The sequence below is a fragment of the Eulemur rufifrons genome, chromosome 14, assembly GCF_041146395.1.
Source record: "Eulemur rufifrons isolate Redbay chromosome 14, OSU_ERuf_1, whole genome shotgun sequence".
Taxonomy (NCBI): domain Eukaryota; kingdom Metazoa; phylum Chordata; class Mammalia; order Primates; family Lemuridae; genus Eulemur; species Eulemur rufifrons.
In genome coordinates, this window is record NC_090996.1 from 14,390,047 (window position 1) to 14,407,806 (window position 17,760).

General features: G+C 44.9%; 1 protein-coding gene across 1 annotated transcript in view; it reads right to left on the reverse strand.

Annotated features, from left to right (window-relative positions):
* SDK1 (sidekick cell adhesion molecule 1) overlaps nt 1-17,760 on the reverse strand; it is an 860,282-nt gene that overhangs the window by 210,438 nt on the left and 632,084 nt on the right. Inside the window, exon 14 of the mRNA XM_069486624.1 lies at nt 9,084-9,220. Within this exon, the coding sequence (XP_069342725.1) occupies nt 9,084-9,220 (137 nt within the window). The remainder of the gene's footprint in view (nt 1-9,083; nt 9,221-17,760) is intronic.

The window sequence follows — 17,760 nt, forward strand, 5'->3', positions numbered from 1 at the left end:
CAATGTTCTGAGCACCTGGGATGAATTAGGTACTTCAGTCCGGCATTTTGGGCTTCCGGGCAACCAAGGCAACAAGAGAAATGCATCAGATGTAAATTTTCCAAAGGAAGCTCCTGAGGTCATCAAGAGAGACAAGCACTCCCTGGCTGCCAGAGACATATACTGCATGGAGCTATGTATGAGAGACAGTAAGAGACACAGAAGATATGGAGATGTTCTTCCGATCTGTCGTTCCTTCTAGCACCTTTTTAGAAAAGGTGAAGATATGGTATTAACTTTTAATTTGTAGAAGTCAGTGTTTCCTGCTGAGTTAAGGAAAAGTACATTGATTTCAAGTTCGAAGCCTGGGAGCCCTGAGTTACAGATGAAGACCAAGAAAATCAGAATGTCAGCTTCGAAACCTGTCCAGGGGGCAGAGCCTCGGGAATTCACGTCAGAGCAGGGGAGCTGCAGCACATATTAAATTCTCGCTGCATAAATTGTAGGGTATTTCTAAATGTAATATTTGGTTATTTTAAGAATAATTTGCTTAGAAATAAGAAATTTCCCTATACAATATTTAAAATCCTAAGAATTAGGAATGGGAAGAACGTCTTATGTGGTAAAAACCTGCACATTCAAGTCAGTATCATGTTCGTTTCTATGAAGTTCAAAAACAGGCACAACTACTCTGCAGTGACAGAAGTCAGACAGTGCTTGCCTTTGAAGGGGGAAGACTGACTGGAAAGGACACAGGGAACTTTCTGGCATGTTGAAAATGATTTGTACTTTGAGATCTGGGCTACATGGGTATAAATATTTGTCCAAACTCACTTAAAATCTCTGCATTTTGTTGCATGCACATTATCTCAATAAACAATAAAATCAAAATCATATATAACAGTAAAATCCTAGTAGACATTCCATGGAGATCAGGGAAGAAGCAACAAGAGACACTGTTGTGCCAATTATTATTCAAAATTATTCTGACCAACCCAGTAAGAGGAAAAGCAAAAAGAAAACAATAAATTTTTGTTATTTAGAGAAGATATGGTTGTCTACCTTGAAAACCAACAGGATCCACTGAAAAATCAACAGAATAGTAAGAGAGTATGGAATGTGGCTGAATGGAAAATAAACACCTAAACGTCAATAGTTTTTCTATGTTCTAACGATAACTAGTTAGAAGATGAAATGGGGGGAAAATTCTGTTTACAATAAACAAAGACAAAATCTTTGGACAACCTTAACAAAAAAAGTATACAGCCTATGGGTACAAACCTGCAAACTTCACTGAGCAATACAAAAAAAAAAAAAAAAAAAAAAGAACTGAATAAATAGGGAAGCATATTCTTTTATGGATGGGAAGAATTACCAAGAAGTCAGTTCTGATAAAACTCATTATAGATTTAATACAATTAAAAACTCAATGGGACTATTTTTGAAACTTAACAAAATAATTCCAATTTTTTTCTGGAAGAATAAATGGTGACAAGAAATAAAATTATAAAAACATGAGGGGACTTGCTTTATCAGGTATTAAAATACATTTTGGAACTAAAGCAATTAAAGTACCGTAAAACTGGCAGAAAAACAGATGATGAGTCAACGGAAATAAGTAAGTCCCAAACAGACTTTTGTATAAACAGGTCCCCTTAATACATACCAAGTAAACATAAACAAATGGATTATCCAATAAATCATGTTGGAAAATGAATCATTTAAAAGAAAGAAAAAGTCATATATCAGAATATGTAACACATCTAAATTCCAATAAAGAGTTAAATATATTAAAAATTAAACCTTTAAAAACAAGGTGAAAATCTATAAAAATATTTTTACACTTAATAGTATTGAAATATCCAAACACAAAAGTAATGAAAGAAATCATGAAGGAAAATATCAATACATTTAACTACACAAAACCAAACACTTCTGTATGTATGTCAATAAGTAACACCCCCAAATTAAAAGTAAAAAGCAAACTGAAAAAAATACTTGTCACGAATGAAAGAAAAAACCCTAAGGCCTTGATAGAAAAATGAGGGAAAGGAAATTGACCGATCATAGCACAGAAAGTGCACAAAGCCAAGCAGCTTGGAAAAGTGTGTTCCACGACATCAGCAGTCAGAGCAACGCCAACTAAAACCACCATCAGAAGACCTGAAACTAAGAACGTAAATCTTCTGAATGGAAACATAAGAGACCATCTTCGCAAATTTGCAGCAGGAAGATTATTAAAACAATTTCCTTCTAAATATTCTCGTCGGTGTTGCGATCCTGTCTCTGCCGGTGCCTGAAGGCTTAGTTTGGCTGTTGGGTCATTCGGCACTGCTGAGGCCACTGGGCAGGGAGGAGCTGGGACACATCCCAGGAGAAGATGCCAGCTAGTACTGACCAGGCAAAGGCAGAAGGGCAGGGTGGGCAGAGAATTCCCAGACACGCTGAGCCAGGCGCGGTGGCACTGAATATCTGGTGTGCCCAGGCAACTACAAGCAATGCCTCGTTGCTGAAGCATGAAAAGCAAAGCAATGCGTGGCTGGCGATGACTCTGGGGAGGCCCGCTGCAGTCAGATGACACACAGCGCTGTATTCTTCAAGGAGAGAGAAGCCCTATGTAGGGGGTAACTAGGGCTGGCGATCTGGATGGGGAGGCTCCTCTCAAGTATTAGCACGTGGTGGGGAGCCAGTAGGGACAATGGGGAATTCAAGCCTCACAGCCCAGCCGGTGGAGCCTTCTCTGCAGAGCCACTGACCAGCATCAAGCTGGGGAGGCCACTTGGTCAGGTTTGTACGTTATAGAGCTCCCTCTGGTAGCCCCACAAAGGATGGCTCTGAGGAGGCCAAAACCATGGATTAGTGCCACAGCCAGGCAGGGTGGGTGGATGCAGGAAGGGAGCAGCGCGATGGATTAGATGACAAGTCATGATTTACTGATTTATTTGTCAGGGAAAGGTAATGGCGAAGGAGTCAAGAATGACATGGTATTTCTACCTCGGAAGAAGAACAACTTTGGGGGAAGATGCAGAGTTCTATTTTAGAGGTTAAGTGTGATGTGCCTCTAGGAGGTGGAGGTGTGGGAATCTGGAAGACATTCGGTTACAAAGACCTGAGGCTCAGGGCAGAGGCCCAGGTTGGAACCATACATTAGACACCTGCAGCACGTGGGCGAAAGGCACGTGGGGTGAGACCGGTGTCCGGAGCGAGACACACCACAGCACCAGCATGGGCAGGGGAGGAGTCGGGGAAAAGGTCAGGGAGGAGAGTAAGAGGTGAGAATGAAGAGGACGCGGGAGCTGAGCGGGAGGAGTGACAAAGGTCATGGATGCAGGTAAGTGGGGGATGTGGGCTGAACAGTGCCCACCAGTCTGTCCTTTGGAACAATGACGACACAGTCCCAGGAGAGAGGGCCAGGTGGCACGAGGGAGGCTTGGGAAGTGGAGACACTTAGCAGAGGAAGGAGCCAGGAAAGAGGGAGAACTGGAGGACAGACAGCAGAGGGATTAAACACGGGGCCAAGTCCCGGGGCAGGGAGAGGAAATAAGGGTATTGGGTGGAGGACTAGCTTTCAACCTATGAGAGACTGTGGAGGTTATTTTTATTCATTGTGCTTTAAATAATATCTAAATTTTTATTAATGAGCAAATGTAACTTTAACAATAAAAAGTACAAATTTATCTTATATTTTAACTAAATTTAAATATTACAAGGTATGACACATCACAACTATGAATAATCATACCTATTGAAAAACTACCAGTAGAATAAAATACAATGAAGTATTTTGAATTTTTAACATAAGTTTGCTTGTTACCTACAGGTTCTTACCAGGAGACATCATGACAGTAGGTGTCAAGGTTTAGAAAAAAAATCATGGGAAGATTTTTATATTTGGGAAGAATAATCTTTCCTACTAACTGGTAAAAGACCACTGTTATTCTATGCCAGCAGTGGGATGCCTTAGTTCATCCCATGGCAAACTCGCAGGGGCTCAGTTTGAGAACCAGAATTTCCTCTCCCAAATATCAGGGTTACCATGGAAACCTATGGCAACTGTTGCATTAGATGAGTATCTGCATTTCTAATATTGTGTGATGCCAAGTCACTCGTGTTAAAGGATACGTTTTTAAAAAGGTAAAATCATGGTTCTTATTCAAACATAAAATGACCATGTATCAAAGATTTTAGTTAACTCATCAATTTATGAGGGAACTGGTAAGATGTCACAATTGCATCAAAAGAGATATCAGACAACACACACATATTGACAATACTAAAATGAATGTATAAATAGATGCAAAACTGGTCAATATCTGCAGAGCAATAGCCAATTATATTCTACAGGACAAAATTTATTAGCATTTATTTGCATTTCTGTGGACAAAAAGCATTTACAGAGTTGTAATATAGTCCAAAGACGATAAAGGGCAGGTCCCTGTGGAATCATCCCTGAAGGGGGCTGGATGAGACACCCTTTTATTTATTTATTTATTTTGGCCCACTGCAAAATCTTTCACATTTTTGTCCTGACAGTCTTCTTCCTTGTGATCATAATAATCTCAAGGGAAGATGATTCTTGATCGTAATCAACAGACACTTTAGAGAGTGGGCCAAATGCTTATTATTCAATAGCATTTTTAGCCCGTTTTTAGGGTTCTCTCTATATGCCATCAAGAATCCCTGCATTCTCTCAGCAGAGGGATCCCCCAGGCTTCCCTCATCTGCCTCCTGGCCTGAACCTCTGTACTCCTCAACCCACCAGGTGGGCACCTTGAACCAGGCCCTAGCACACTGCTGTACCTCTCTGAGCCCAAGGTGCACTAAAGGTGCACCTGGGACGAAAGAACCATCAGATGTCCCAGGGAGGCAAAACCCAGGATGCCTGCAGAAAGCCAAACACATTTTCCATACAGGGTTTCAACTCGAGTCAAGTGGATGGACAAAGGCTCAGTTCAAGCCCCAGCGTTCTGCTCCATAAAGCTCGGAAGAGGCCCTTCTGTAGTGGTGGGAATGTCATAAGGGCAGAGGTTACAAGGTGTCTCCCATGGCCACTAAACCACGTCAGTGTGGCCCCTGCAGGACCCACGGTTTCCAGGAGAATGGCATCCTAACTGGCCTGCCAGGAGGAGCTGGCTGCGGAGGGTCCCCCAAGTAGCTGATGGATGGGCCTACTGGCTGGAGCTATTTAGCACTGTCCACTTGCACGGCGCTGAGTGTAGGCCAAATATAATTTCCATTTTAGTGTACTTGCTGCTAAGCTGCGCTTTCTGGCTATAATTAGCCAGCCTGTTCAGCTGCTTCTTAAGGGCATTTGTTCCTAATAAAAATAAAAACCAGATCATTGGCGCGGACGACGGTACTGCTCTTTCTATTTACCGCAGCAGGAAGGCACACGCCCAATAACTGGTAGCAGTGCACGCTGCTTCAGCCAAGGTCACAGACGTACTTTGTACAGTTGGAATCAGGAAGAGCCAGGAGACAACCATCTTACCCACTCTACATTCTCCATGCAGTAATACCTGCAGTAGAGGCTCCGGAGGAAAAAGAACTGGAATCTCAGCCAGCTCCAAGCTAAGAATAGTAAGGAGAGGCTGAGGCTAATGAGGGATGAACGATGTTCTTTGTCACTTTCTCAGTGAAATGGAGCAACGGGACACCTACAGAGTCGAGCAGTGCGTGCCAGGTACTCTGTCGGCTCTCACAGGTACGGACAGTATTGACACATGGACCCTGCCTGCCCCTAAGGGGTTTACGGTCTTGCCAGAAGACAGACATATAAACCAGTAATTAGCCCGTAATGTACTAAGTGCTCAAAGGGAACTACATATAATGGTATAGGAACCCTGAGGAGGGAAAATTAATTCTTCCTGGGCATGATGGGATGTGGCGAAGTGAGGTGTGAGCTGGGCCATTAAGAGGAAGAATCTACCCATGTAGACACTGCCACACGCCAGCAGCAATGTTCCTAAGTCATACTTGACAGCCAGTGGTTTCCAAACATGCCTTGAGGCCTGGCACCCAGGGGCCCTTCCTGCTGCCCTTGTCCCCCATCCAGCCCAGGTCTCATGTCACCCCTTTTGAAGATTTCCTCTGATTTGTCTCCCATCCAGTTGCTTTACCATGGTCCCAGGGCACTTTGCATGCACCTCAATGGCAGTGTCTTCCATGGGGACGTGTTGATGTGTCCGACCCTCTCCTTGCTGCTCGCAGTTGAGATGATCACCTCATCTCTGTGTCCCAGCACCCAGGAGAGTGTCTGGTGCAGAGCTGGCGCCCAGTCAAGATTCATGGTGCAATGGTTGGATGGTCGCACACAAAACATGCTTCTCACTTAGGCAAGACGTCTGACGGGAAGAACCAGCCATGCGATTGGTTGAGAAAAGGGTTGGTATGGCATTTTGAAGCAATGCCTCATTTTGTGCAAACTGGGGAAGGCAGAACACCTCCCTTTTGGAAGATGGCATGTGACTGGAATGGTGAGTCCACCACGAGATGCGGGGAAGTGAGATTTGAGCTGGGCCATTAAGAAGTTAACCAGAGAGATTAACTTGCGTTCCTCTGTCGAGTACCTGACGGAGGGCCAGGGACACAAAGATGAATAAAACAGTCTTCAATCTCAAGGCAATGGACGCCCGACGGGAGTTGTCTGCACGGCGGGCATTTGTCAGAATTTGGATGACAAGCGCTCCGCTCCTGTCACATTCTCTCCACACAGATCATCGTCAAGTCCTGTTTTACTCACAGGCAACACGGCGTGACACCCTCAGGAAAGCCTTATCTTCTCACAAGGGCTATTTGAATAAATAATGCCAATCCCTTGCCTCTTTGGTCAGAGCTGTCTGCACACAGGCTGGTTTCCACCACACCTCAGCCCCTTTGAGGAGAGAGGCCGGATCAGAGTCAGAGATGCCCACAGCGGGGGGCGGGGGGCCTGGGCTCTGGCCTTGCTCTGAGATGATGCTCAAGACTGAAGTCTTGTAGCCAAGGGTGCAAACTTGGAAACCCAAGAAATGGAAGTAAAATATTGTCTTTGGAGCACCATAAGGGAACTGGTTTGGGTGATGCCCAGTTCAGATTCACTGCGCGGCTTCCTCAATTCTCCGCACAGACTGGAACCCAGGTGCAGCGGTCCAGCCTGACAGCACCGCAGGGCTCCCGCTGAGGTGCGAGAGGGAAGACTGCTCCACGGAACACGTGCTAAGAGCACAGGCTCTGGAGTCACAGCCCGGGGATCCCATCTTCACCTACTACTAGCGAGTGACCCTGGGCCAATGACTGACACCCTCTACACACCCATTCCCTTCACTATAAAATGAGAACCAAACAGGGCTGCTGTGGTGTGAGCATGTGGTCTCACCAGAAGAGGCATGTATCCTAGCAGACAAACAGGAAGTATAAGGGATAATTAGGGGAAGTAAAGTCAGTTACGTCAATAATGACAGGAAGAGTTACGGGTGGGCATGAGCTTGGGAAGGACCCTAGCAGAACCTCGAGTGTTTCTGCCTACAGAAGTGAGGAGTGCAGGAATACACGGGAGTGTCACCAAATACAGTTGGGTTTCAGGGGAGGGAACATTGAGAAAGCACCCTTCCTAGTTGTCCTGAAAACAGGAACCTGTCTGCAATGAAGGGGACTGATGTAGGAGACAAGCAACTTGCGGTCTGGCCAGCTCTGCCTTGGGGAGGGCTGAGGGGAGGAGGCTCTCACCTAGAATAAAGGGCGAGATAATGAAGGGAGGACCCCTGCTCAGGTGTGGAAAGATTAGCTTGAGCTGGCTTGCTGGAGAGTTTCTCTGAGCAGGTAATAGGTAATCACGAGGGATGGCCATCTGGCCCTGTGAGCATTCCAGGTGAGGGAACAGGCCCCGGGATGGGAAACCCGGCCCATTCATGGAGTCACCGTGGCTAGTACATGCTGAGCAAAGAGCACCATGGCCTGGGGTGAGCCACGGCTGCACAGCGACCAAGGGGCTTGACTTTCCTCTGGGATGCAGCGGGGACCCACCCAGGGTTTATACAGGGCAGTCTAGTCTAGTCATATTCTAAGATCAGGGTTGCAGCTTGTGCAGACGATGGTTTGGGAGAGGGCAAACAAAAGCAGGGCCAGTTGGAAGGTGACTACAATTGTGCCGGTAAGAGGTAATGGAGGTCAAAGAGAGAGAAGGGAGCAAAGCCCAGTGTATCCCAGAACATGGCGGATGGGCCGCTGATGTGGTGGGTGTGGGGCAGGGCTCTGGGGAAACGGGCTGAGGACCCTCCCTGGGCTCCCAGCTGGGGACATGCAAGAACCCAGGGGGTTGGTCACAGAGGTAAGAACGGCTGCAGTAGTGAGGTGAGGACAGGATTTGGGTTAAAAAACATCGAAAGATACAGTTTAAAGAAGTCAAGTTTGAGATGTCTGCGAGACAACCAGATAGAGATGTCAAGTCACTGGGTTCCACGGGATCCTGGAGGTCTGGGGTAAAGGTACCAACGCAAGAGTCGTCAAGGAGGCAATGCCACTTAGGATCCCAGGGATGCGTGAGATTTCCTAGGAGGAGATTCTGGGGAGGGCAGAGAGGAGTGGCCACCGTGACCGGGAGGTCGGGGGAAGAATGGCCGGAGAGGCGAGGAAAGCCAAGGCTGCAGGGCTGTCTGAGGAAGGCATGTTTGGGGATGGAGGTTTGAAGGACGGCGCTAAATGGGGCTGAGAGGTTGAGGAAGGTGAGGAAAGAAAAGTCCCACTGAATGTCTGCGCCGGAGAAAACATCCCACAGGTGTGAGCTGTGCTGGTGGTTAACTCTGGAGTCAGCCCCGGTGGGAGGCATTACCAACCCATCTCAAGGTCACCCTAGGGGTAACCCCACAGGCACAGCCATCCCTGGCCCCACATCCACACTCCCATAAGAGCCCCGCTGTTTCATGTCTTCCCTCTCCCAGACCCTACACTGCCTTTCTCTTCTCTAAATCATGAGCTGTGTTTTTCGTTTAAAACTCCGTACATAAAGCATCATAACATTTTACTAGTTGTTTTGGGTCTGAGCCAGAAGTAAACGTTAAAGACATTAAGGGCACACAAAGAAATCTGATTATGGTCTATGGTGACAGTTTTGTTTCGCTACTTACTGTTTTCAGACAGCTCCACAATGTAATAGAGAATAGGACTGTTTCCATCAAAGGGCCGAACCCAAGAGAGCATCACGGCGTGGCTGTGGGAAGAATTTGGGCTGGCCAGGAGGTTCTGAGGTGAATGAGGCAGTTCACTTGAATAAAAGGAATGAAAAGGAGAAAGAAGAAAATGCATGTCAGAATCGACGGTTAGCCTGAGTCCTGACATGGGCAGTCCTGGCGTGGAATGTTCTGAACACGAAGAACATTAAAATATGCCCAAACACAATCACTAACCCCCCTCCCCCACAAAAACAAACAAAACCCACCTCCACTCCTTACAGTATTATTTTGTTTTCTGAATTTCAAATTTCATAATTGCATATAATCCCCATGTTAGGTATCAAAGCAACTAATGACACTGTCACTTAAATGGGGGTGGAAGGATGCAGATTTTCACACACGTATTACTTAATTGAGAGAACTTGTCAACAGTTTGTTTTTACAACTAAAAGCTGGTCATGGAAATGCAATAAACCATAGACACAGGAAAGGGACTGGTAGCTGTGACTCAGTACGAAAGTTTCCAACACTAGCCGTTTGGAGTTGCAGAGAAAACGCCCATGTGCATTCTTAGACAACAGTCGCCTCATTTATTGACAGCGTGCGGTTATGTTGCCATTCTATCTTCCGGTGAAATACAGGAATTTGGGGAAGCACTTAAAGGAAATGTGGTGAAAACACTAGCTAAAATCCCGTGGAAATGGTAAATAACACATCAGCAAGGCTATAAAATGGAAACGTAATTAAAGCAAATAAATTCTGGAAAGACATTACTAATAAAAAGGGTTTTTACTGGGATTTACTGGTGACAAAGCTACAAAACCCTACTGCACAGTTTCTACCAGTGATGAGTCTGCAACCTTTATATCATAAGCTGCCCAAGCCCAGTATTTAACCTCACACCTCAGGAATCTGGGAGCAGGACCCTGTTCTGTGGCTATTCCAGACGGCTGCCCCTTCTGCAGCTCCCTGGGCAGCGCTAGGGAAAGAGGATGCAGAGTCTGACCCACCTCACCCGCTAACCAGCTTTTGGGCTCTCTTAGACATCAATTATTGCTGAACCAAACAGGTCAGAACAAAAAGCCATAATTATACTTGATATTTTTAATTTAAAAATTGCACTCATTATACTTTGAAATTTATTAAGCTGTTTCGTGCTTTCAGCTGCCTAAGAAACATAGCTAATCTGTGCGTACTATTCATAAACACACTAGTATTTCTAATGTGGACTGCAACTATATTATACCTTAGCACAATAAAGAACCAACTTGAGTCTGAAATGCTGTCTTGTTTTTTCCTTAGTTGTGAATTAAGTTTTAAATCAGAAAAAGAGCTGTTATTTCTATTTGAGTTTTCTAATAACCAAATCTCCATTAGATTGCCAATGAAGACCAACATAAAAGAAATGCCAGGATAAAAATATTTATTCTACTTCTCCCAAGCCCTATTTCCTACTAATATTTTTTCCCCAATCTGAATTGGTTTGGTCTGAAACCAAATCAAAGCTGTTGCAATAGCCCCACCTGAAAACAAACCAAGAATAAACTTAGACTGATATATCCAGATAAGACTGTAGTATCATAAATAATTCATCTGGACTGGGATGGAGCTTCTGAATCCTTGGAATTTCCTGAATGATAGAACTGTTTTTGTCACTTATGGTGGGCCTGTCCAGCCATAGCTGAGTTTATGTTCATGAGGTGACTCAGGGTGGGGCCCTGGGCAGGTCCAGGATGGGGTCTGGCCTTGCTGGAAAGACAAACCATGTGACTCGATGCAGTGATGCCGGCCCAACCTGCCGTCACAGTCCTGCCCTCCTACAGCTGACAAGCCAAGGAGGGGTACAAGGCCACACAGAGGCCAGGACAATACGAGGCCCCGGAAATCTAGGAGTGGACCATGGAGTGGTCTGGAATGCAGAGCAGGGCTGCAGGGGGCAGGCCTAGTGGCGAGGTGGGGATGGAGTGGCTGAGAGGGGTCTGGGTGAGCGGAGAGGGAGGGAAGGCTCTCCCAGGGGCGGCAACGCGAGCTCAGGCAGGATGACAGAGTTAAGTGGCCTGCTAAGGGCGTGGGTAAGACTGGTGGGAGGTATGGGCAGTGAGAACGGTAGCAATGCAGGTTTGCACTGGGCTGTGGAGCAGGCGAGAGAAGAGAGGCTGCGCAGGGCCAAGGAAAGGTGTGGTTCACCTGACCAGAGGGACCAGGGAGGAATCCCTGTTCACAATTTCTGGGATATCTTTTTGACACTGACTTTCCAGGGCTGTCACTGAGACCCCAAGGGCAGCTCGCTGGAAATGGTACCAAGAGATCGTACAACCAGCAGGTAATAACCTGTAACAGTCGGGAGGGAGGACAGACCACAAGGCTAACGATGGGTCAGAGGCTCAAGGAGCCAGGCCAGAGAAGAGAGAAAGGGTGCATACATTTTGCAAAAGGGACATCTCGTCCTGGTGACCACCATATGGGACATGAACGGGCTCTTGTCAGATAACAGGAGTGTCTGACCTGTGGTCCCTGAGAAGCTACGTCTCTGCAAACTTTTTCTTATGACCCTGAGTGGGTTATGCTTGATCCTATTCTAAATCTTAAGTTTATTTTTCCCGCAGTGAAATCTTACCCTTGTTTCAGATCAGGCTTCTCTTAGCCTAAGATGTGAGTGCACGCAGAAGTGGCCCATCTCACAGGCGAGTGGCAGCCTTGCTCTTGAGGCTTTGTACGCTGTAGCCCTGTCACACTATCTTAAACAGAGGCCACTAACCAAGCAACGTCTGCCACCCAGGTGTGAGCTCCTAAGATCCCTGGGGTACACTCCTGTGTTCCTCTGATCTCTCACAGAGCCTGCTCACTCCCGCTCAGGGTGTGAGTCTGGGCTGGGGGCGGGGGGTTCTCATATCCCTTCTCCCTGCAGATCAAAGCAATCGATGAGAAGGCAACGGGTCTGCCAGAAGCAGGCACAGTGAACAGCAAAAGTGGCAGCTAAGAGCCTGAGACAAAGGGATTAAAAAGATTCTTTAAAAGATTAAAAGCAAATACTTAAGAACTTAAAAAGCAAAGCAGCCTTGAGACACTCAGTGTAGGAACTAAGACCTCCCAGCCCCACGGGGCTGAGGCCACCAGTGTCCATGATGCACAGACAGATGGAAGCCCTCATCTAGCACTGCCGACAACATCTACCTCGCTGGCTCAGAGTCACAACCAGTGTGATGATTTTTACACACATCACATGACTCAAAGTTGGAAGGAAATTTAGATATTTCACTACTCCCAGTGCCGACCCTATGTGAACATCCCCTTTGCAATATCTCCTGTGTTCAGAATTACCTGTTTAGCAATGCAAAGAACCTTTTAATACAGAGGCATTTCACAGAGAATGCGGATGCAGCTCCAGACCACCACAATAAAGCAAATATCACAATAGAGCAAGGCACATGGATCTTTTGGTTTCCCTGTGCATATGAAAGTTTTGTTTACACCATTCTGTACTCTTTTAAGTGTGCAATAGCATTATGTATTAAAAAAAGGTACATACCTTAATTGAAAAATACTTTATTGCTAAAAAATGCTAATCATCATCTGAGCTTTCAGTGGGTTGTAATCTTTTTGCAGGTGGAGGGTGTTCCTCGATGTTGACGGCTGCTAACTAATACGGTGGTGGTTGCTAAGGTTTAGGTGGCTGTGGCAGTTTCTTAAAATAAGACAACAACGAAGTGTGCTGCATCAATTGACTCTTCCTTTTCTGTAACATGCAATGCTGTCTGATAGCATTTTATCCACAGTAGAACTTCTTTCAAAAGTGGAGTCAATTCTCTCAAACCCTCCTGCTGCTTTATCAAAGAAGTTTATGTAATATTCTAAATCCATTCTTGTCATTGCAACAATGTTCACAGCATCTTCACTAGGAATAGATTCCATCTCAAGAAACCACTTTCTTTGCTCATCCATAAGAAGCAACTCCTCATCCATTAAGGTTTTATCATGAGATTCTAGCAATTCAGTCACATCTTTAGGTTCCACTTCTAATCCTAGTTCTCTTGCTATTTCTACCACATCTGCAGTTACTTTCTCCTCTAAAGTCTTGAACCCCTCAAGGTCATCCATGAAGGTTGGAATCAACTTCTTCCAAACTCTTGTTAATTTTGATATTTTTACCTCCTCCCATAAATCATGAATATTCTTAATGGCACCTAGAATGGTGAATCCTTTCTAAAAGGTTTCCCATTTACTTTGCCCAGATCCACCACCAGAATCACCATTTATGGCAACTGTAGCCTTACAATATGTATTTTGTAAATAATAAGACTTGAAAGTCAAAATTACTCCTTGATCCATGGGCTGCGGGGTGGATGCTGTGTTAACAGGCATGAAAACAACATTAATCTCCTCCAACATCTCCATTAGTGCTCTTGGGTGACTAGGTGCATTGTTAATAAGCAGTAATGTTTTGAAAGGAATCTTTTTTCTGAGCAGTAGGTCTCAACAGTGGGCTTAAAATATTCAGTAAACCATGCTATAAGCAGATGTGCTGTCATCCATGCTTTGTTGTTCCATTTATAGAGCACAGGCAGGGTAGATTTAGCATAATTCTGAAGAGCCCTAGGATTTAGGAATTTCAGAATGGTAAACAAACATTGGCTTCAACTTAGAGCCACCAGCTGCATTAGCCCCTAACCAGACAGTTAGCCTGTCTTTTGAAGCTTTCAAGCCAGGCATTGACTTCACTCTAGCTATGAAAATCCTAGATGGCATCTTCTTCCAACAGAAGGCATTTGTCTATACTGAGAATCTGTTGTTTAGTGTGGCCACTTTCATCTGTGATCTTAGTAAGATTTTCTGGATAACTCGCTCCAGCTTCTACCTTAGCACTTGCTGTTTCACCTTGCACTTTTATGTTATGGAGATAGCTTCTTTCCTTAAACTTTATGAATCAACATCTGCTAGTTTCCAACTTTTCTTCTGCAGCTTCCTCACCTCACCTCAGCTTTCACAGAATTGAAGAGAGTAAGACCTTGTTCTAAATTAGGCTTTGGCTCAAGAGAATGTTGTGGGTCGTTTGATCTTCTATCCAGACCACTCACAGTTTATCCATATCAGCAATAAGGCTGTTTCACTTTCTTATCATTTGTGTGTTCACTGGAGTAGCACTTTTAGTTTCCTTCAAGAACTTCTCCTTCACATTCACAACTTGGCCAAGTGGTTGGGGAAACAGGCTCAGCTTTCAGCCTATCTTGGGTTTCAACATGCCTTCCTCCCTCGCTTAATCATTTCTAGCTTTTGATTTAAAGTGAGACACATGCATGCGAGGACTCTTCTTTTCACTTGAACACTTAGAGGCCACGGTAGGGTCATTAATTTACTTAATTTCAATATTTTTACATCTCAGGAAATAGGGAGGCCCAAGAAGAGAGAGAAAGATGGGGGAATGGCCGGATGGTGGAGCAGTCAGCACACACACAACATCAATTGATTAATTTAACCGTCTTATATGGGCACAGTATGTGATGCCCCAAAATAATTATAATAGCAGCATTAAAGATCACTGATCACAGATCCCCAAAATAGATATAAAAATAATGAAAAAGTTTGAAATATTGTGAGAATTGCCAAAATGTGACACAGAGAATGAAGTGAGCACATCCTGTTGGGAAAATGGCACCAACAGATCTGCTCAACACAGGGTTGCCGCAACCTTCAATTCATTAAAAACACAGTATCTGCAAAGTGCAATAAAGCAAGGTATGCCTTACGCTGGAAATACAAGCCAATTCTTTAAACGATAAGTTTTGGTTATCTGGCAAATTAAGCTTTGTGAAATCCTTGACTACCCATCAATAACGGATAAATGAGGCTTTAATATATTCTGAATCCATTTCAGAAAATCTTATCTGATGGGAATAGATTGCATCTAGGCATTTCTCTGCCAACTTTGAAAGGAGATAAATGATCAGCAGAGTGACTCACAGACAGTGATATGCAGAAGGGTGACAAATGAAAGGTCCTACAGAACAATGGAAAGAAGCCCAGTGCTGAGTCACTTTGTAATTTCAAGAGAATGGGGGTGGGGGATCACCATCAGGCAAATCATACTACAATATCAGAAATGAAAAATAACAAAATAACAAAAACCTGGACTGTATGGGAAGGAGATTAAGTGAGCCGTGTGTGAGGAAAACAGTTTAGAGAAAGACTCAAGAGAAAGCAATTGGTAAAATTGTGGCTGCAGGGGGGGAATTGCTCTGGCAGAAGAGGATCAGATAAGTATTTTTCTATATAAAAAGCACTGCCCCTTTAATGCACAAATGATGACTTGGTCAAACCCATCTTCTTTGACTTCACTCTGAGGATGAAGATGATGGGGGCTTGATAACTCTGGGAAACGTATTAAATTGTTCACTCCTTATTATGGCTTTGTCAGAAGTGGTTTTACTGAAAGAAACCTCTCTGACTGCCTCAGGATCCGAGTCTTCAGAAGGTCAGCTCCGTAAATTGGGTTTTCTCTGTACTCCAGGCTCATGAGAGTTGGTCTCTGATTTCAGGAGGAGAGATGCAATGCTAATTGGGTCTTTAAATGATTTAACAATTAATCAATCCGTAAAGCCTTAGGAGCCCGGTCTCTCTGGTGTGCTCAGTGCAGCAAGATGCTTTGGGGGATGCAGAGTCATCCCAGAGATCAGCTCCTGCCCTCGTGGCACCAGCACACTGGTAGGAAAGACGCTACTAAAACAAGGGTGACCAGCGTTTAACTGTGAACTGTGTTGTTAATTTACAGGATGCATCATGGAACCATCTGGAATTTTAGAAGCCTCTTCTCTCAAGGAGGGGATTAAGGCAGAGCCCTCATAAATTAGTCTTCCTCAGTGGTGCACAGCACAGCGTCCCATTTTTACTTGGAGAGTGGAGTGAGGCTCACTCAGACACTTACTGGGCCCTGCTATATCCCTGGCACTGCTCCAGGCACCGAGGGCTCGGCACCAAGCAGACACATCCAGTGTCCAGCGTCAGACGGCCATACGAACATGGGCAGGAATAAAGCAGAGTAAAGGAGAGAGAAACGTCCCGGCCCCAGGAGGCCAGGTGCTGCTGATGAAGGGAGGAAAGGCATTCTCGAATAAGACGGAAACAATCGCATGCCCATCCTCAGCGGGGTTCCACGCCAGGTTTACACACACTCGTTCACACAACCCTCGATAGTCCTTTAGGGGACACGATGCAATGCTCAGTTTACGAGTTGAGAAAACTGAGGCTGAGAGGTGAGGTGACCGGCCCAAAGTCACACGAGGAGTAAGAGGTGGGCAGGGCCTCCCGCCCAACCTCGCCCGTGGGTGGCTCTGCAGCCCTGCTGTGACTGTCATGGGTGCAAGGTGGGGTCGAGGGGTTGCCCCTTCAACCTGGCTTAAACGAGACAAAATGTAGTGCTGAACCTCTTGCCATGGAGCAAACAAACATGAGAACAATCCTACAGATGGTCTATTTTTGAAAATTTCACTTCTAATGCTCCCAATTTCTATATTTAACAAAGTAGCTTTTAACTGAAGTGGAGAGGCAAGGGGAGAAAAGGCTTTCAGCCTTTTCTGAAGGACATTGTTTAGCCATAAGTACCTCTCAGTTCCTTCTGCAATATGAGATTTTTTCCTTGCCCTTTTTTTTTTTTGGTCATCTGAGTAAAACATGGAAATGTTACTGAGCTTGATTTGAAAGTCTCAGAGAAGCCCAGAATGCCCTGTGATCGTGGATTATTAGTATTATCATTACTATTGTCATTACTGACGTTGTAGAGTCAAGTCCTATTTGGATCTAAAGATATGTCACAAAAGAGCCTTTAACTTTCCCCATCCATTCAGATCTGGGGCAGCAGAGTTCATTACACTAATAAGTCACAAGGAACAATCGTCTTCCAAATCAGTTCTGTAACCAGTTGTACCTAAATTGGTTTGAATCACAAATCTGCAAATATTTCTATATTTAGCGATGAGGTGTTTTACCATTACAGAAAGCCTATTATTTTATACATACAGCAACATTTGCTGAAAAATGTATTTTACTTAGAGGAAATCAAATAAGCAAATAGTAGGGAAGATATGTAAATCAGGAGAACATAAAAATTGTGCAGAGTAAAAAGAATGCTTTATTGGAAATATGCAATTTGGCTTCTGCTGACAGAGTCTTTATGAACTGCTAACACTTATTTATTTGATACCAACGATGGATGATCTAAGAGTTCTCAAAGGTAGTTTTAAAAATGTGAATAGCACAATAGATTATATGAATTCACTTGCCATGTCCTCCAATGTTATCGAAATGAAAAAAAAAAAAAAATTGTCCTCAACCTGAGATTTGGAAGGCAGGAGGAGAGGCAGGAGCAGAGCTGGACAAGGGCTTCCAGGCACTGACCGCCAGGCTTTGGACAGAGCAACGTGGGCCCGTGCGTTTACCCACAGGGTCCCACGGGCACACCAGCACTGAAGGTGGGGGGTCAGGAGGGGCTTCCAGTAGCCCTGACATACGCACATTCACTCATCCAGCCATGCATCCAACCAGCCAACCGACCCACATATACTTATTGAGCACCTATTGTGTACTGTACACTGTGTCAGGCACTCAAATGCAGACCTGTGCCATCAGCTGCTTCTCCCTC